At 48.7% G+C, this 19,495-nt stretch overlaps 1 protein-coding gene across 3 annotated transcripts in view; it reads right to left on the bottom strand.

Moving 5' to 3' along the window:
* ADAMTS13 (ADAM metallopeptidase with thrombospondin type 1 motif 13) overlaps positions 1-18,958 on the bottom strand; it is a 25,169-nt gene extending 6,211 nt beyond the window's left edge. Inside the window, exons 1-24 of one of the 3 annotated variants that reach the window (XM_019540881.1) lie at positions 17,917-18,958; positions 17,600-17,666; positions 16,405-16,688; positions 15,894-16,035; positions 15,512-15,651; positions 14,242-14,325; positions 14,022-14,146; positions 13,341-13,487; positions 11,177-11,311; positions 10,223-10,373; positions 9,629-9,733; positions 9,145-9,296; positions 8,623-8,686; positions 7,997-8,123; positions 7,606-7,754; positions 7,014-7,134; positions 6,223-6,303; positions 5,778-5,959; positions 4,370-4,505; positions 3,194-3,323; positions 2,928-3,107; positions 2,148-2,337; positions 851-968; positions 233-362 (exon numbers count right to left, since the gene is read on the bottom strand). In XM_019540881.1, coding sequence (XP_019396426.1) covers positions 233-362; positions 851-968; positions 2,148-2,337; positions 2,928-3,107; positions 3,194-3,323; positions 4,370-4,505; positions 5,778-5,959; positions 6,223-6,303; positions 7,014-7,134; positions 7,606-7,754; positions 7,997-8,123; positions 8,623-8,686; positions 9,145-9,296; positions 9,629-9,733; positions 10,223-10,373; positions 11,177-11,311; positions 13,341-13,487; positions 14,022-14,146; positions 14,242-14,325; positions 15,512-15,651; positions 15,894-16,035; positions 16,405-16,688; positions 17,600-17,666; positions 17,917-17,991 — 3,215 coding nt within the window. In that variant the 5' untranslated portion in view covers positions 17,992-18,958. The remainder of the gene's footprint in view (positions 1-232; positions 363-850; positions 969-2,147; positions 2,338-2,927; positions 3,108-3,193; positions 3,324-4,369; positions 4,506-5,777; positions 5,960-6,222; positions 6,304-7,013; positions 7,135-7,605; positions 7,755-7,996; positions 8,124-8,622; positions 8,687-9,144; positions 9,297-9,628; positions 9,734-10,222; positions 10,374-11,176; positions 11,312-13,340; positions 13,488-14,021; positions 14,147-14,241; positions 14,326-15,511; positions 15,652-15,893; positions 16,036-16,404; positions 16,689-17,599; positions 17,667-17,916) is intronic. The other 2 variants (XM_019540880.1, XM_019540879.1) reach the window with 2 other exon arrangements.
* Positions 18,959-19,495: the final 537 nt, after the last annotated feature.

The following is a 19,495-nucleotide window of genomic DNA, read 5'->3' as shown; positions in this document are numbered from 1 at the left end:
ATCTTGCTGGGGTCATTTGACCCCAGTATTCTTTCCTGCCATGGCAGGGGGTCGGACTAGATGATCTGCTCAGGTCCCTCCCGACCCTAGAAACTATGAAACTATGAAACATGCGGACAACAAAGCACCATCCTGTGAGAATGGCGCTGAAGCCTTCACGTCACTGCACTGCTGGGGGTTCACAGTAGGAGAGAGCTTGAAGTGGCTCTTCCAACACGTCTTACTACTGTACCGTGGCAGGCATGGGATGGGATTGCAGATTTCCATCTTGCTCTCAGGCTTTGGCACCGAGTTACAATTTTCTTCCGGGGCTTCTTCTTTGGTATCAAAAGCCACACACACATAGCGGAGCTGGGTCGCACCTGGAAGGGACATGGAAAACGGCTCACAACTTGGCATGGATGGTGCAAATTAATGCAAGGCCATTGTGCCAGAAGCAGTGTGGCCCTGGAGCTCAGGTACATCAGGGTTCATCTACGAGCCTTGTCACAGATTTAAATTAAAGCTGGATGGAAACCAGCTATAAAGTGGTTACATATTTTCAAGCACTAGCTCCATAGCTGGTTGGCTCTTTTTATAGCTTGACAGCCAATTTTATGGCATGATCGTTACTTTGCACATGTGGCCAGGCTAAAAATATTAAGCAATTAACCAGTTAACTACATAATATATGTAATGTGTGGCAGGGGCCTATAAGGCCAACTCTGAGCCCCAAGAACATCCATTGACACCTAGATTCAGGCCAGGAGTGAAGCAGCAGCAGGCTCTGTAATCCCATTTCCAGTGCTGAGCCAGGCACCCCTAACTCTTCCAGCCTCTATAGGCCTGTGACCACATCTCTGTGTCTCACCTCCGCCACAGGTAACAGAGCAATCTCCAGCTAGAGGGCTCCACACATGCACCGAGCGATCTGCCTTCTGGATGATCTCAGCTGGCACCAAAGCCGCCTGGGAGTGGGTGTCTTCCTGCTTCAAACAGGGCAGCAAACCCCAGCAAGTTACTGGCAGCTGCTGCCACCTCACAGCCTAATGCAAAACTAAGTGGGACCACGACAAGGCTTTTCATTCCTTTCAGCAGACCCTGGATAAAGCCCACGTGTGCCCAAAGCACCAGGAAGCCCCGTGTCTCCCATCAGACCCTTTCCTCGCCCTCCTGGAGTGGAAGCGTAGTCCAAGATTCTGACCCTGGACTTCCATAATCTGTGGTAGGTGCCCAGAAAAGCGTGGTCACAGAGCAGCAGGGGAAGAACTTCCTTCCACAACTGAGGAAAGGGGCAGATTGGAGCAGTTTCCTCTCAGGTTTGTAGCAAAATGCACAACTACCTAGGAGCACTAGCTGAAGACTCCAGGCACCCCTGGCTGCTTGGCCATCTCTTTATCCACACAATGGGAGCAGCAAAAGTCAGTTAGTGGAAAACTCCCATGCAGGACCCCACAACAGCGGTTCAGACCTGCGGGGAAAAGCCCCTGCCAGCATCCTGCTCAGTCAGAGAGTCTCTGATACCTTTGCTAAGGTGCCCACACAGGCAACTATTAGTGTAAGAGGTCATTTCCTGCTAGGAACACTACACATTTGATTCCCTACAGGTCACTGTCAATCCTTCAGCTAGCAATGGCTACTGGTCACTACTGAGCTAGGTTGGATTCAAACCAGTAACCAAGGGTGAAAGCCTCTGTGTCCCCAGCGCCATTCAGTTCCCCCGCATTTTTCAGCTGAGTGTCCGGCATATTTGCAAATGTCAAGCTGCCTCTGACAAATAGTTAAGGGGTTTTCTGTGCAAAGGGTTATTTGAGGAGTGGGTGGCTCCCTGAGAACAAGGCTAGAGCACTTCTGTCTCTACTTTCTTTTAAGCAACATGGCTGTGAGAGAGGGAAAGCAGGGGAATGTCCTCCAAAGGGCACAGCCAACATCTACCATAATTAAAACACCCCCAAACCCTGACGTCTCCAACAGCATTAGCTAAGGCAGGCAAAGCTCTGTGAGCTAATAACATATAACAGGAGCTGAAAGGCTGATGTGTTAGTAACTAACAGACATATATCCCTAAGCAAATCCCCTTTTCAGCCCCCAATAGTGAGACTGTTCCTCCCCACCTGGGGTCATCAGTGGGCTCCCTTGTGAGGTCCCCCATGAGCCAGAATACTCACTGTGGTCCAGCCTAAGGGGCAGATGTTAACCACACATGACACAATGGAAGGTGGTTTCTCTTCCACTGGGCAGAGGCTGTCATCTACTACCGTTTCCAAGTCACCGTGAACCTGAACACATGTCAGGTTCTGCTGGGCCACCCCAACTCCACAGATGGCAGAGCATTCGCCTGGCTCAGATCCTTTCCATCTACACAGGAAACACAGCCAGGACCCTCAGATCACAAAAGGTTTCATGGACATCCCTGACCTGAAACCCAGGTCACCCAACACAGGGAGGTATTAATGCCCACTACCGGGGGGGGGGGACGGACGGACGGACGGAAATGAGATACAGAAGGGTGATGTGACACATTCAAGAGGTCACACAGCAAGTAGTGGCTGAGCTGATAAGAGGACCCAGGTGTCCTGGCTCCCAGGCCCCTACTCCAGTCTACTCCAAGCCCTGTTCCTATAGAAAACATTGGGTCTGTGTGATGGGAGTAGACAGGAAGAAACTTCTTTCAAGGCCTGTCTCCCCACAGAAACGCAAGTGCTCTGTACCCACACGTCCCAGAGGAAGGAGCAGTTGCGAGCAGTAGTCACCATGAAGGAAAGGGAAATAGAAATGCTTACATGGGCTGGGGAAGAAGCGAGCAGCCTTTAGAAAGAAGAATATGAAATGCATACCATGGGACAGTCATAAGAAATCAAAGGAAAAGGACTCAGTACTTCCCCCTCACCCCACTCACTTACACACACGCGCGCGCATGCGCACGCGCCCCACTGCATCAGAAATACCTTAGGGGGCACAGCTGGGTATTGCACACCTCCGTGGAAGCAGGTTTGGGAGAATCAATGCACTTGTAATCAGGAAGAGTCAGGATCAAGCCCCCTATTTTCTCCACGCACCGAATCAGCCTCTCCATCACTCCACCTCCACAAGAGCTGCTGCACTGACCAAAGCTGCCCGGTGCCCAGCTGAGGAAGGACAGAAACTAGTTATGCCATCTCTAGGAGTAAGAGAATTTGACTTAATGGTGAAGTACTAGTGCTTGAGTACTTGCCTTGGGGGACATGGTGCCATGGTACAGGGCTCCTGCCTGGAAGGGGGTCGTGGGGTCTCCAGACACTGTTGCTCATCTGTTATTTCATCCCTGGTCTGGTCAAAGCAAATGTGATCTACCAATTGTTCCCCTAGAAATGAAACAGAAGAGTAGAACTGCTACTGCTAAGATTCCTGACTGGGCCTGGGAAAGAGACTGCCTGCTGACTCCTGCAGTTATGGAAAGAATTTGAGTTGCCCCTTCTTCAAAAAAGGGAAAGCAAAGGAGTTTCACCTTCACTGGTTTTAGGGTCACTTTCTAAGATGAATGTCACAGAAAAGAGACTGTTTGACTTGGAGCCCAGTGCCAAAATAGAAAGATTAATGCAGACTGTCTCTTTCACAATGAGAACAGACACAACACTGTTAGGCTGATCAAACTTATTCTTAATTCTGATGATGAATGAAGCCTGAGCAATTGGTTACTGAAAGACACTTCCAGCCAGCTATTTCCATAAGAATTTCATGTTGAATTCTCCATAAACTGGGATTTAATGACTCAAGTCATCTCAAGACCTTTTCACCTGGATAATAGCATGCCATCTCTCTCATACATGGTCCAACATGTTTGGCTGGAGAGTATTTGGGGCAGGAGATAGTGCAGATTAAAGGCTGTCTGCATTACATTAACCACTAAATGTTTTTAAAGTTGCCGATTTCAGCACAGTTCCTACCACAATCTGAGACTCGCCTGATTGAAACCTGACTGAACCAAGCTGCATGGCTCAGTGTAGGTCTTGCTCCCGATTTACAGGCTGTGGAAGGAAGAATTGACAAGGCAGACTAAGGGGAACTGGCAACAGTAAGAGGGAGCAGCAGTATTGAGAAGCCTTGTCTACAATTTCCCTGCAGTTTCTCAGGATTGGTTTTTTTAGCATTAGATGATTTTATTAATTTGAAGAGCAAACTCCAATCCAATCTCCTTTCTCAGTTGTATCATTTTCTCTTTGGAGAATTTCTTATGTTGCATTAAATTGGTTTAAATTAGTCCCAATGACATTTCTGACTCTGATACTGTTTCTTTCAATGAGAGTAACAAGTCTGGGAGGTTTGAGGATCTGAGGAGGCATCAGCCAGTCAACCCAAAATCTTGGACCAGCTCCCCTTAATTAGTCATTAGCCCTCCCATCTGCTTCACCTTCCCCACAGGTCACTGAGCAGGTCCCACGCCATGGAATCCACGCATACGTCTGGTTTTCCTTCGGTACAAAGTAGGTGAAAGTGATGTCCGGACTGGTTTTATCTCCATATTCTTTCCCATATTTCTGATAAACCTGAGGAGGGATGGGATACAAAACACTAGAGCAGTGCACTCCTTTTAGATTCAATGCATCCCTTGATAGATGCGAGGCCCCCCTTTTTCAACCTTTTTTTACTACAAAACAATATACTAGAGCAAATACTAGAGCAATCCTGTTACAAAAAACTCCGAAAGATCCCAACAGGACTGGATGTTTTTAATGCTATGAATTCCTATTTGAAATCTCTGAGCTTATTTTGTGAATCATATCTGCACACCTAACAGAGCTAACATTGCATGGCAACCTGTGGCACCCTTGAAAGGATCTCAAGGCAGCCCAGGGTACCCACAGCACCCTCATTTGAGAATCACTGGCCTAGAGCTTAGATAGGATCAACAGAGTAATGCACAGGGAGATCAAGTCAGAGGAATGTGTCTGAGAATGTCAATAGCAGGGATGCTACAAGGATGCAGAATCTGTATTCGAAGCATTCCAGCATCCAGGCTTTCACTTCTAATCCAGCTGTAGTGAAAACATTTTTGTACCAGTGGAATTTCTGTCAATGAGCAATGCTGGAGAGTTCACTAAAAACAGGCTTGGTCTTTTCTTAACATCCAGTATTTGAAGTATTGTCCAAAGAAAGAGAAAAACGCATTTGAGAAACACCTCATCCAGGGACTTCTCTACAAGACTCTAGTAGACTCCAGGAGCTGGAGATTTTATAAGTTAAACCGATAGACTCCAAGTACTGTCATGACATCATGTGTTGGGACAGAGACCACTACGCTAACGCTCTTGTGTAAAGCAGACAAGCTAACACAGGCCTAGTTATCCTTTAATTCCAGATTAAGTCTTGTCATAAAAACTCCAAAATCTGAACCTGCATGCCACATCTGGGCACCTCTCTTTGGTGACTCAGTATCTGGGAATCTTTTAAGACAACCATTACCGGCACATGAACCCTGCTAAGGAGTGATATGGATTGCAGTTAGCCCATATCGGGTGTGTTTCTGTGGAGGGGATCCAGCACGACCTCACACCCCACAAGTGAGATTAACTGCCAGGAGTCCACGATTTCCTCTTTTTTTCTGAACCAACCTTTACCCAAGTCTGAACACAACACAGAAAGAGCTTGTAACTCAGCCTTCCCACAGGTGATCAGGAACTGGCCCAAGGATGAGGCCTGCTGGCCATCCCTAATGAACTGGAATGAAGATTCTGTGCTTCAGTGTGGAGGTCTTAGCTTGGAGCCAGCCAGTCCCACTCTGGCCATTTTTGGCTGCCCCTTGTAAAACCACAAGTCACCTGGATCTCTATGTCCTCTCGAGTTGGTCCATCCACATGGATTTCCTCTAGGATCGGCAGGTGGTCCTGAGTGAGAAACAGCGTGTATCTGATCTGGCTGTCTTCCAGTACTGATGGGTACGTAGTGTTCAATGAGATTGTTCCCTTCCCAGCCACCACAAACTGACCTTTGATCTTCACAGCTAAAGGAGCAACAACAACCAACGGAAAACATGGGTGTGAGGTTCACTCACATCATCATCAAAAAATAAAGATCCCATGAGGTATGTTTGTCTGGTCTAGTTCAGACATCCCACACAGTAGGGCTTCCCCAGTTCCCTGTGGTGAGTATCCCACAAGTGAACAAACTGCCCTGTCAGGAAGGTTTCTCACAATTTCTGCCTGTATGCATAGAAATACAATCAGCAAACTGATCCATAACCCTCACCCTTCCTCTCATGCTCACCCAAATGCGTGAAGAGGGGTTTCCGATTGACAACATGGACCTCAGTGGTGTTGCCAGGCAGGGCCAGAAATGTAACATATTCTGGAATGGTCAAAACAAAGAAGATCTGGTTATTTTTGCTTCTGCACCGTCTTTGAGAGCATGGTGTGTTCTAAATGAACAGCACTTGCAGTGCCTCTTTCATCTTAGGATCTCAGGGTGCTTTACAAACAATAATCAAGCTTCTCAAAACGTGCATGTCATCTGGTTTGCTTCACAGAAAGCATGGGTGGGGTGCTGAAACACTAGGCTACATTCACCCTTGCCGGAAGTCCCCTGACTTCACAGTTGTCCCCGGGATGAACATAGCTAAGAAAGGTCAAATGTGGTGGAGGACTTCTGTATTGTGTCAACCTATGAAAGATGTGTGAGGGTGACTACAGGAGTGAGGATAGCGCCCTCAAAGCAGCACTGTACCTCTCTATACCTTCAGGCGTGAGAAAGTCTGAAGTTCCCACTGATGCAAAGAATTGGATTTGGCTGAGTTCTTCCCCATCCAGTGCCGAAAGAGAAAATCAAAGCTGGTGTTGAGTCCTCAGGCAACAGGCAAAGGAGTAATCACACTACTGAGCTCAACAGAGAACACACCCCGCAGGTAGTTCTCCAGCAACCTGGCAGCTCTTAATCTCCTCCTCTGACAGTCCCTCAAGCCCCATCACCATCTTCCCCATGAGGAAAGAAATGAGCCACCAAGGGTGGGAAAAAAAGCTGATATCTGTGCTGGGTAGAAGCTGGGGATAAGACTTGCAAACCTTTGGCCTTTCCTTCCACATAGGAACCGCTCACTCTGGTACATGTGGTGTTGTCTCCACCGCAGACTTTGCAAGCATCCATCACCTTCCCGGAGTCCATCTTACCATTACACCCAAACACCTGAGCCAAGGAAAAAGGCAGTGAGACCAACTCACTCTGAGCAGAACACCCAGAGGCTCAAAGTGCTACTTGCCACCGTTCTCTTCTTCATTCTGCTTTTCTGCTGCAGAGATAACAGAGGGAGTGAGCGACACATAAAGACTCTGCCATATACAAAAGATATCCAAAGCTAGGGCCGGGAACTCCTGGGCTAGAAAGTCTTAATCTAGGAGAACTGAGGGTTTCATGAGTCACATAGCATTTTCTAGCCCTGAAGGAAGGATTGCCCATGTGACCCAACACATCCACCATGTCCCACCATGACGCCCCAGTATGATGCAAGATTAACTTGGCCAAAAATCCAACCTGATAATAAAAAATCTCCAGTAATTCCAGGGGAGCCAGGAGTCCAGCTGCTCCAGCTCACAGGCAGGCTTGATATATGGTGCTTGCCCGCAATCCAGAATCAGCTTGCAAAGGAAAAGGCCTTACCCTGCAGCTTCCCATCACACAGAGACTGAACGCGCCGTGAGCGTCGGAACTGCTTGGCCTGCACCTAGTCCCATCAGTGAAGGCCTCCCCACGGCTCCCAATGAAGTTCTTGCCAGCTGCCCTGCACATGTACTTGCACAGAATGTCCTCTGGGAAAAGCAGATGCAAGGAGAAAGGCAGAGTTACTCAGCCAAGAAAGACCAATAGTCAAGTGAAAGATGGGAGGGAGGGAAAAGCCCCCATCAGGATGGGCTTTGGTCTATACTGGGAAATTACAAGCATGGCTAAAATAGTGGGTAGGAACAGCATCCCCTGGTGGGGTCCTCCATCCCACAGGAGAGGTACTCATTCCTTCTCCCTTCACTCTTTCAACTGCCATTTCTCCCATTACCTGCAGCATCACTGGCCGCTGAAGTCCAATTGTAAAAAGAGGCAACGCCTACAGTGATGTAAAACGGCTGAGGGTTGGTCGCGGCACACTGCTCAGCCATGAAGTCTACCTGGGTTGTCCTGCAGGCCTGGAAGAAAGTAAGACCCTGGAAACGAAGTCCTCCAAGAGGACAAGCCAGGAACTGTTTCTCCCACTATCTGCATGCAGTCCCTTCTGGGACGGAAAGCAGCAGCTGATTAACTATGTGGACCAATGAAACACCAAATTAAAATAAAGTCGCAGGGGACTGGACAGGAGGTACCAGGGGGTTGTGTTTGGAGGTGGATTCTTGCTCAGTTGATGCCATCAGACAGAAGTATGTACCCTTTTGAGCAGAGCTGGGCATTAAAAAGAGCAATGACCTGTTACACCTTACACGGGCTGTTTCAGCACAGCACTGTGCTCAGTCACCATAGGACAAATACCATTGGGGCAGCAAACAGATGGAGACTACAGGACATCCAGGAAGTGACCCTCACAGGGAAATCAACTGTTTCAACGTCAAAAGGTGCAGCCATGGGTAGCACAGTACTCAAAGGGTTAAAATGTCATATCAACTAGGAGTGAGAGAAGAGGCGTCTGCCTACCTGGGTGTTGCACATCTCTGCTTGGAGGTCCTCTCCCAGGCACTGCTGGCCTCCGAAAGCAGGCCTGAAAACCAGAAACACCAAGTGAGAAGCAGGAGGAGAGACCCCACAGGGAGGAGGAAGAGGACCCTGCTATGCCCCTCAATCCACAGGACTGGGAAGTATCTGCCCACGACCCTGCAACCCACCAAAATGGGGCAGCGATACGTGCCAACAAAGACGTGACATGGGGACAAAACCGGTGGAAAGACAAGCACAAGCCAGGGCAGCGAGGCCTGACTGTGCTGGCTCTGCCAGTGCAAGGGGCAGCACTCATCTTGCTGACTAAATCCAGTGCACCCCACACTGCATGACCGGCCTAACTACAGCACAGGGCACCCAGTCTTGTACAAACAGACCTTCACCCACACAAGATGTCAGCCCCAGCCATGGGGTGGAAACACAGGCTCCACAGGCCTGCCCCCAGCTACAGGGCCCCATTCCCCCCTCCAATGGCACTGCTAAAAAGTGTCCAAGTCTTACCTAGGGTTGTTACAGAATCGTCGCCTCACTGCAACTCCACCACCGCAACTGCGGGAGCAGGAAGTGAAGGGGCTCCAGCCGGACCAGTGGCCGTGCACCACCGTGACAGGGTTCAGTTCCTCCAGAGAACTACAACGGCCCTTGGAGCACCACTGGAACAAGGAATGCCATATATAGCGCAGCAGCAGCAAGGGTGCAGCTATGAGTGCCAGGGCTGGTAACACGAGGGAAGACAGTACTGAGCCCTCCCCTGCGTGGCACTAACATCAGGCTACAAGACTGTAAAGCCCTTCCAGAGACACAGAGTTCCACCTGGTGCGGGGGGAAGGCCCAAACCAACTAAGATCACATACAGCTTATGGCTCTAGCATTTGGAGTCAGCTCCCTAGAAACAGAAGACCATTAGCCCTGTGGCACCACCAAACTATCTTCCACCACCACCCACTCCTGCCTCCAACCTCAGAAGCAGCCACAGACCTCGTACCTTATTGATTCCACACTCAGTACCATCCAGAAGAGGGACAAGCAAGCGAGTGCAGCTGGACTGGTCAGCTGGGTTTGTGTGACAAGAGAGGACGCTGCACATGTCCTGGCAAGGCAAGGAGGTCAGGGCATTCAGGGCATGCTCTAGCCTGTGAGCCAGTTTCTCCCTTTCCATCCCTACTAACACAGGAGTCACAGGACGGCCAGCAAGAATGGTTTGTTAGCTTCCCTAAGCCTTCCCACAGCTCTGGCCAAGCTCTGTATGCACAGGTAACCAGAGAGCAGTTGGGAATCTGGCAGGCCTTCCTCACACCCACAGAGCTACTTCCTTCAAGCCAGAGATGCCTCACACAGAGGCAGCCCCCTCCTCTGTGCCTCCAGATGCCAGCCTCACAGACATCACGTTCACAATTCAACTGGGGAGAGCAGATGATGCCCATGCTGCAGGTGGCAGGCACCACAGCCACTTCAGTGACTGGCATGACCAAGCAGGATGCCAACCAACAGGCCCTTCCCACCACTCCCAGCTGCTAGCACCACCAGGCAGGGCCAACCCCCAACAGAAGCACAAGCAAGCAGAGAGCATTCTACCTACAACATTGCTGTTGGCGAAGGTACAAGCTGTGGCTGCGGCCCCAAAGGCAACTTTGCACTGCTCATCCATGCCATAGTATAAGCCAGGCTTCCACCCAGGGATGCTGCCTCCTAGGTCCGGCAGGTCATTTATGCAGCTGGCTTGGCCTGTACTGATAAAACCACAAGAGACTTCATTTCCCCGAACGTGGCCAGGAAAGGCCAACACATACCTTGACCAAGGCTCAAGGCTCTGTCATGAGAGCCAGCTGCTACTTTGGAGTCTTAGCAAGTCACTCTACCGGGCTTGTTGGTTAAACAGTTCTTCTAAGGCATCCGCTATTTGCCGCTATGGCAGAGGGACCCTTCGTCAGACCCAGTAAGGCAGCTCTTGCATTCCTCTGTTCTTCGCCAAGAAACACACACTCTCATTAAGTCCATCTCAGGCTCAGACATCTTGTTAGCTCAGGGTAGCATCTCTCAGGAAGGTGTAGGAGAAATGCCAAACAGAAACATCTTGCCCTGAATGAACAGGTTCCACCTAAGATCCCCAGACTGACTTCACAGGAGGCAGCAACAGAGAATTGGTTTAAACTGCCCTTTACCATGTTCTCCTCTGTCCTCCATCCTGCACCCAAAGGGAATGAGACAGCAGCCTACAACATATCTTCAAGAGGTCCTGGAAGCAAGGACAGTGCAGCCTTGGGGCAGGGACACAAGGGAATGGAAATAGGATCATGTAGGCTTCAACCTGCTAGTGGGAAGCTTGTGAAGCAGCCACAGCCCAGATACAAGATCTCACCAGAACCATTTCTAGTGACCCCGGGCATTCCTCTGTACCCCATGCTCCCTACAAAACCAGAGTGTTATAGACACAAACCTTTAGATTACAGTTCCTCATTTTCCAAGTGGCTCCTACTTTACTCTTTGCTATTGCCTATAGATGTGCATGGGTAGAACCATTTGCTCCTCTTACCTGATAAAGGCAAGGAATTGCTCTCTGCTACACTCTGACCAGGCCAAGTCAATGCTGTTGTGGCTGCCCTCGGTGCCCATTATAAAGCCACTCTTACTGCAAGAGTTCTCCTCACCATCATGGGAGATTCCAAAACTGCAACATGAGAAGAAATGGGGGTTCTGCTCCTGAGCTAACACAGGAGAACCACTTATCTATGGCAAGGTGACACAGGGGTGGGAAATGAAACCTCTGCTTCACGGAGGGCTGAGCTTCCCCAGTTTAGCTTTCATCTTTCATGGCACAAGAACAGGCACAGGGGCAAAAGCAGAACAGTTTGTGCATGGCAGGCTACCCCTGCTATCGTGGGACAAGAGCAAAACAGCTTGTGCACAGCAGGCTTCCCTTGTTTGCCCTGGGGTGAACCATTCCTGGGCATGGTTCTGCAGGAATGTCCTGCAGGAATGGAGACTAGTATGAGCTCAGGACTGGGTGCTGTGACTCATGGACCCTATTCTCAGACAGTTCAAGAGTTCTTAGCTAAGCCACATCCTCTCTCTACATCTTGGTTTTACCACTCATAGAAAGGAGGTAAATACTGGTTTTTCACCTCATGATAACGTTGAGGCTGGGTGTATGGAGAGATGACACACTTATCCCAGCATAACCTGCCTTTGCACCAGGTAACTGCATGGAGTGTGCGCATGATGGGCAGCTCCACACCTCAGTGTAGGCTGCTCTACTCCTGGGTAAAGTTACCCCTCGGAAAGTCAGGAATAGCGAGTGTAAATTACACCAGCATACGCTGGAGGTCTGCAGTTCTAGTCAGCTTCACCCTGGGATAGCTGTTTCCTCAATGGAAGCAGGCTATGCCCAGCTCTCTTGCCACCTCGTGGTAAAGCTCTTTAATAGCATCTTCTTCAAGCAGCTACCAGGAGAGGGAGAGCTGATGTCCCATCCAACCCCTTTGGTATAACAGACTGCTGCACAAAACCAATGCAGTTACTCTAGGGCAGGGGCTCCCAAACTGTGGTATGTGTACCCTAAGGGTACGCAAGGCATCTCTGGGGTGTTCACAGGAGAAATTGTGTAATGATGGATTTAATTTTCATTATAATAATAATAATTGGTATTTAAGGGGTTAAAATATAAAACATATGCCGGTAGGGGTATGCAGGCAGCTGGTAAATCTGGAAGAGGGTAAGCAATAAGAAAAAGTTTGGGAACCTCTGCTCTAGAGTATAGGAATGTGTTGTGTGTTCACAACCTTTGCTTATAAATGACTCCGAGAAGTACAGACCAGCATAGTTAGTTGCAGAAGTGCAAAGTGTTGAAGCTTCCACACTGCCTTGTTTAATCACATCTCACGTTGCCCTCCCCACTTCTACACAGCATATAGTTTCCTCCAGAATAACATCTTATTATTAGTTTTTCCCATGCATTATTTCTATCACAGTGCTGCTCAGCCGTCTCCGCTAGTATGGGGCCTTGCTGTACCTGGCACCGTGCATACACATAGTAAGAAATGGTCTGTAGGCAACCAGACCAAGCACTGGGAAAAGCCAGTGGAGTAGCACCAATATACTAGAGGTTGATGGAAATGTGTGTGTGAAAGATGTACCTGCAGAAAAACGACAGGCTAAACTGTCGGCTGGCAAAGTTCCACAAGTGACAGAACTGCCCCAGCAGAGAACCTGGGCTGTAAACACTCAATCCCTGTTTTATTTAATTTGCTTCTCTATTATTTGCTCTCCAGTTATCTCCACCCTGCCCACAAGACCCTCAGTGCAACCTGTTCAACACCAGAGCTCTGCCCTATGGGACCCTCCTCCTCTAGACCAAAGCTCCACATCACTACAGGGAGCGGGGCCATTGGCAGGGGATCCCTGATGCTTCCAAGGTTCAGAATCAGCTGGTGGCACAGAGCTGAGCCCTGGTGTACAGCACCATGGCATGATGGCTCAGGGTTGAGGGCTCCAGGACATGCTAAGTGCCCTCTGCTATCAGAGCAGTCAATGGGATCTAAGGGAGTGCTGGACCTGGCAGGATTAGTTACTGATCTTTATAAAGACAACTCCAGAACTGCATTTCAACCAAACCAGTGGGTGCCCAAGGTGAACCCTTTTCTCTCCTTGAGTAAAATAAAACAGCTGCTGTTAACAAGGATGTGAGGTTCCACACTGACCTGTGCCCAATCTCATGGGCCATGGTGACTCCCAAGTCAAAGCCAGTGTCCTCAGTGATAATGCAGCTCCAAGAGGAGGAGCAGGCTCCACCCAGCTGAGTGGCTCCACGAAGCTCTTTGTTCCCATTCAGTAATTCCAGGTCAAATCTGAGGGAAAGGAGAGAGGGAGGCAGAGACAGAGAGGAATTAAAAACCCAAGCAAAAATGATTTCCAACCAACAATTCTTCAGCTTCTCCCCAGCCAACCTCCTCGTGTATTTCACACCCCTTTTTCACTGTAATGGAGGCATCCACATGGACCCCACCCCACACTTCCAGGCATATGTCGATTCTCTGTGAAAGCACATGTGATTCCCATACCCAAGGAGAATGAAAGGCAACAACAGAGCCCTGCTGGTAGGAGGCAGGGATGCAGAATCCCCTCAGAAGAGAGCAGAGCAATAAAACAAGGGGACTGCTCTCAGTTGGAACTCAGCTTGTGTCATGTTTACCACCACCCACAAAGCCAACTGAGAGGACATGAGCCTGGAAGCTAAGCAATGTTCAAGAACAGAAGACTCCAAGGAAATCTCTGTATTGGGGAAAAATTTCTATCACAGCCCCTGAGTCCCTGTATCACCCTGGCTTCCTGCTCCTTCTAAACCAGCCCTCATCCCCTCTCCAGGCAAAGATCTGCATTACCTGGTCACATACAGCACAAGATCAGCATGCTGGGGATCCGAGTCATCCTGGGGATTGACCTTCTTGCTCCACTCACACACACTGATGAGGGAGGAGGTGATATTTGTAGTGATGTTCAGATCTGCCTACATGAAGGAAAAGTGTTCATGCACCTCAGTTAGTTTAGGATCTCAGCAACCCCTTTAAGGCTGACAAGAGCAGAAAACAAGCCTGTTCCTACCTCTGGTTCTGTCAGGACAATTATTCTCATGAGGTGAACCCTGAACTGAGCTCCCAGTGAAGCATCTCTCAGCAGTTCGGCACCCTGGCAAAAGAGAAGCAGGATCCACAATGATTACACAGGGAAGATGCCAGAGTGACTGCTCCTGTCTGCCCAATGACATGTGCCCGCACTGCCACCACACTGGTGAGGACCTTCCCCCTTCCCAGCTGAATGCACTGCCAAGATGAGAGGCCAGATAATTATCAGACAAATATACGGGTGTTTCAGAAACTAATGGTGACATGGCTGCACACACTGCAGGTCTGTGACAAAGTGGGAAATTACACAGCAAGAGCAAACACTGAGTTTCCCACATCATCAAATGCACCCATTGTTTATGGTTATGGAGAGTAGTTATGCGGACCAGTACATGATCGTTGTGCACAATTGTTTTATTTCAAAACTGCCATTAGTTTCTGCAACACTCCCATACAAAATCTTCACATTGCTGTGGCACTCCATGCGTAGATGCTTGCAAAGGTCCATGCCCTAAAGCTCCTGGATCTCTTTTGGAACTAAACTCAATGTAAAACACCTTGTCTGGTCACTAAAGGGGAGTGCCATGATCCTCAACAAGCAAGGTTACAGGCCACACATATTGTTGGAAACCAACCTGGTAAGGAATTTGATAAATGTGAACACAGATGCCCGAGTTCCCCAGGGTCACCCAGCCCTGACAGTCATATGGTAAATGCAGCAAATGGGTAGTGGAGGGGGGAAGTCAATAATAGCAATCAAATGCTAAAATGCAGAGAAGTAAAATGGACTTAAAAGGGCTTAGCCACTAAAATTCTGGGGAGTCTGACCTTCCACTGAATCCCACAGGCACTGAATCCAGCTCCAGATTAAAAGACTCTTAATATTGAAGCCAGCACCAGGTATTCATCAACACCACTAATGAAATTAAGGAACACATTTTCCAACTACGATGCTACAGCGGCACTCACAGTACTTGCCAAGGCCCTCCTTCATACGTACAGCTTCCTCTGTGAGGGTCAGACCCCACGCAAAGCACAGGACTGCGGCAGCAGGCAACTGCTTTGCACACCATCCAGCTTCCCCGAGAGAGCACTGGGCACTCCCCACAAATGTCCGTACAAATGTTTTCAGAAGCTTGTGCTACACGTGACTGGAGGGTGAGCAAAAAGCCTCGCCAGAGGCTACGCTGAACCCATGACACTACAGAGCCCTGAGATGATGCACTGAAAACAAAGAGCAAGCTACTCACAATGTTCAGGTTGGTGAGGATATACCTCTCAGTGTGTTCTCTGTGGAACTGGTACACATCTGGGCCTGCTGCAACCAGCAGCTCCAGGTGCTTGACAGTCCCCTCAGACCTTTTCCAATGGCGAGGATGAAACTTTTTTTCTATAATAACAACAAAGCAAAGGGGAGTTTAGAAAGCAAGAAGACCTGGGGGCTCCTGGGGACCCATTCCCTTCTGCTGAGCACAAGTCATTCACAAGACTGAAACCAGTGCAAGTAGGAATCTGTGAAGTGCTGGAAGGAAGCTCTCAGCAGCTGCCACCCTGGGCAATTTAACATATGCAAGTTGCCCAGGGGCAGCATTTGGCTGTCAGTTCCTACGTCAAGGCCAGCATGGCCAATACCTTTTGCTGTCTTTGCCCCTCTCCCTGTGGTTCTGAAGATGAGGTGGGGCCTGAAGAAGCTGAGGTCCTTCAGCAGGCTCCAGTGTTTACTTCTCACAGGCTTGATGTGAATCTTTTCCTCACTTGCAGTGATGATGCCTTGCTATAGGAGACAAAGATCCAGCCCTCTGTTATTCCAGTGACCTCCAATGCAAGTCACATACGATCTCTCCTCCCACACTCTCCTGTGTCTTATTTCTTTACTTATTTGCTAATCTTGGTATTTCCTTCTGTATGAAATCTGGCAACATATACTGCATTGAACTGTAAATGCTTCAAAACAGCAATGATACGTGGTATGTCTTCTTTCAAGCACCTTCACAGCGCTGTACTAAAGAGCTGAGCAGATCCCAAATCCCAGTGCTAGACTGTAAACCTTGTGAACACTGGGAGAAGCTTGGATTTCAGCCTCTAGCTCAATCTCCCTCCTACCCAGATGAGAATCCCCTTGCAGCCAATGCTACATACTCACCAGCTGCCCTTCGCAGTAACTGACCCTACACACAGCCCCCAAAGGAAGCAGTGGTTTTCCACCTGAAAAGCAGTTGCCCGGGAACCATTTTAGCAAGCTAACAGAAGCGTTCAGCACTCGATGGCTCACAAAGGAAGGGGGAAGGAGTTCATGATCCTCTAGAAATTCAAAGGTGTAGAGCTCTCCCCATGACTGAAGAGAACAGCGTTGGACTTTACAAGCGGTCAGTCCAACCTGGTCTTCTTTACAGGTGCAAGCAGGCTGAACAACAATGAACTCAGGTACTACAAGAAAGAAAGGAAATGACCAAAAAATTACAGGAACCGTTCACAATAACAACAGACATACATGGGAAAAGACATGTCATCAATCTGCTTCCATGAAAAACAGCCGTCTCTGGAAAGCTTGTGACCCTCCCCTTAAATAATATCACTAGCCAAAGTCTTTTGTGTTTCTATCTAGCCCAAAATTAAGGACGATCATGTTCTGAAGCATAGACTCACAATCACCGGGGAGGTCTTAAGTCTATTTTCAGCTATAAAACTGATTGCTTGTAGTCGAGATTTGTAACCACTCCGTGCCTTTGTTTCCCCATCTTCTATAAAATTGGGATAACAGTTTCTTTGACAAGGGTCACAATGTTTTTGAGTTCATCATCTCTCAAGCATTACTTAAGAGTAAATAATCACCATTTAAATACTAACAGCATGCTGGGTACTGGGCAAACAGAGAGAGACGCAATGTCCCTACCCTCAGAATCCAACAAGCTAAATATCTTAGTCTTGAATTATCAACCTAATCTCAAAATATTATTCTAATCTCCAAAACATTTCTAAATAAACACAACCATCCTCAGTCCATACATTTGGACCTAAATGATTTGGATCTGTCCCTAGGGTTATCTGTAGTCTATAACTCTACCAATTTTGCATTAAAACAATAACAGTTAGCATAAAGCAGAGTTAAATGGAAGAATCAAAAGGAATTTCTGACCCATTTTAACAGACGGCTGAATAAGAGACCTGATTCTTTACACATTTCAGCCAGAACTGCGTATGCGAGTAAGGTCATTCACACTGAAAGCATCGTAAGATCTAGGTTAACGTTAATGCAAAGCTCTTCAAATATACCATATTAGAAACAATTTTAAACATACAATACAATCCAGAATTAAGATAGAAGTAGCCCTGCATACCATCAATAACTGACTTGGTGCCAAAATAAGAGAGAACATCTTCTGGATCCAAAGCCCTGAGAAATTTCTGCAAAAAGAAAAAAAAAATCTTTGCCTTTTCAAGGAAAAAAAGAATCCATGTAGACACGACTTTAATTCATCAAAACCTAATTATTAACTTAGATGTTTTACATTTTGATTCCCCTTTTTTGCATTAAGCATATGGAACACACAGATCATCCAGAGGAAATGATTAGTGAGGTTTCATAGACTTTAGCTTGAACATACATTATGTTATTTTGGGGGGAGGCGGGCAGGGGGAAAGGAGTCACACTTACCTCTTGGATAGGAGGTAGCCAGCCGAAGCCTAAGGGGAACATAGTAAAAGCTAAGATCATAAAGGGGGTGCTCATTGTGGAAGAGCTCACGCTGACACCGCAGAGCAAATACTGGCCTTAGGTTTAGCCCAAGGCATCACATGGAATGGAAGTTAGGAATACACAGAGTTTAAACAAATACAAGAGCTGATCCTCTCAAGGGAGGAGCTGCCAAGGGGATTATTCCGCTGCTGTGAGGCTTTGCAGGAACAGCTGGAGAGAGACAGACAGCTTTTGCGCAATGTTTGCAATTTTACTACAGCCAAAGAGCACAGTAAGAGTAGGAACCCAGGGCCAGTTTTAACAGCCAAGTAAACAAGTAAAGAAGCAACACAGGAAAGGAAAAGCAGCTTCAGAGCATCAAATCTGGGGAAGAGGATCCCTTCCAGCTCCTAAGGGCCTGATCAGCAGCACCCACTCAGATAAAATTTTCAGTTACCCCTAGTCTAGAGGGAGAACAAAACACAATGTCACCGAGTTTGCAAAAGCGAGCTGCACTTAAGGCTCAGCTAACTGATTTAGTACTCAATTCAGCAACAAAAAATAACACGTAAGCCAGACTTTTGTGCTGACTGCAAATGTTACTGTATGCGTGGATCCACTGGTAAAAATGAACAACTTTGGATGAAGATAGAAAAGTGGCAGTGTCCCAGGATGTGCTGAAAGAGGTAGTCTACTATGCTAGCTCTAAGTCAGTCAGACAGCAGGGTAGATATGCACCTTTATAGACTACGTCATTAGAGACAGAGAGCGCACAAGTTTTTGTGAACCCAAGTTCACTCCATCAGTGCTGGTCTCATCGGGCATTCAGAACAACCACGAGGCTTCGCCGGCAGCTCTGTGGGCTCTACCCTGAGCTTCTAGACTTCTTACTACCCCAGACTCGAGACAGAAATTTGAGGAAATACCCTAGATGTGCCCTCAGTCGGATCGCTGCTGTTTCGCGCATAGTGGCGTACGCTCAGAAATTAACTGGACACGTGAAGAGTGGTCAGCGTTGGCTGGCACAGACCCTACCCCTGCCTCATCATGCTCAGCTTGCAGCTTTGCGCACCGGCGGCAACTGCAGAGAAGCAGGAAGGAGCACCCAAGCAGCCAGCCGCCTGCCCACCACTGGCAAGCGCTCACAGGCCACAGCTAGGGAACCGCTGGGGAAAATGCTACTGGACTGCCCCACTTCACAGTCACGCAGCTGCAGCCTCCCACATCTGGTGGCCTCCTGGAGACTGTGCTGACTCGCCTGCCCGCCCTGTGTGCTCCTAGCTTGGCCTCAGTGCAGCTCTTGCAGCCTCCTCCTGGCCTAAAGCAGCCCCCTGCCCTCCCCTGCAAAAATGCAGCCCCTTGCTGCCTGCCCCGGCCCGATGCAGCCCGCTCCAACCTCCTCCCGCCCCAACACAGCCCCTTGCACTGAAGCCCCTGCCCCTCCCCCACCCAGTCCCTGCCTCAGCCCCTCCCCGCCCTCCGAGCCACGCGGCGCATGCGCGCCACGGCCCCAGCAGAGCCGGAACGGAAGTTACTGGGGGCCGTTTCCGGCCGGCGG

Source organism: Crocodylus porosus, unplaced genomic scaffold (assembly GCF_001723895.1).
Source record: "Crocodylus porosus isolate Cpor-Errol unplaced genomic scaffold, CroPor_comp1, whole genome shotgun sequence".
Lineage (NCBI taxonomy): Eukaryota > Metazoa > Chordata > Crocodylia > Crocodylidae > Crocodylus > Crocodylus porosus.
The sequence above is the reverse complement of the archived record's forward strand: the minus strand, read 5'-3'. Positions and strand labels throughout refer to the sequence as shown.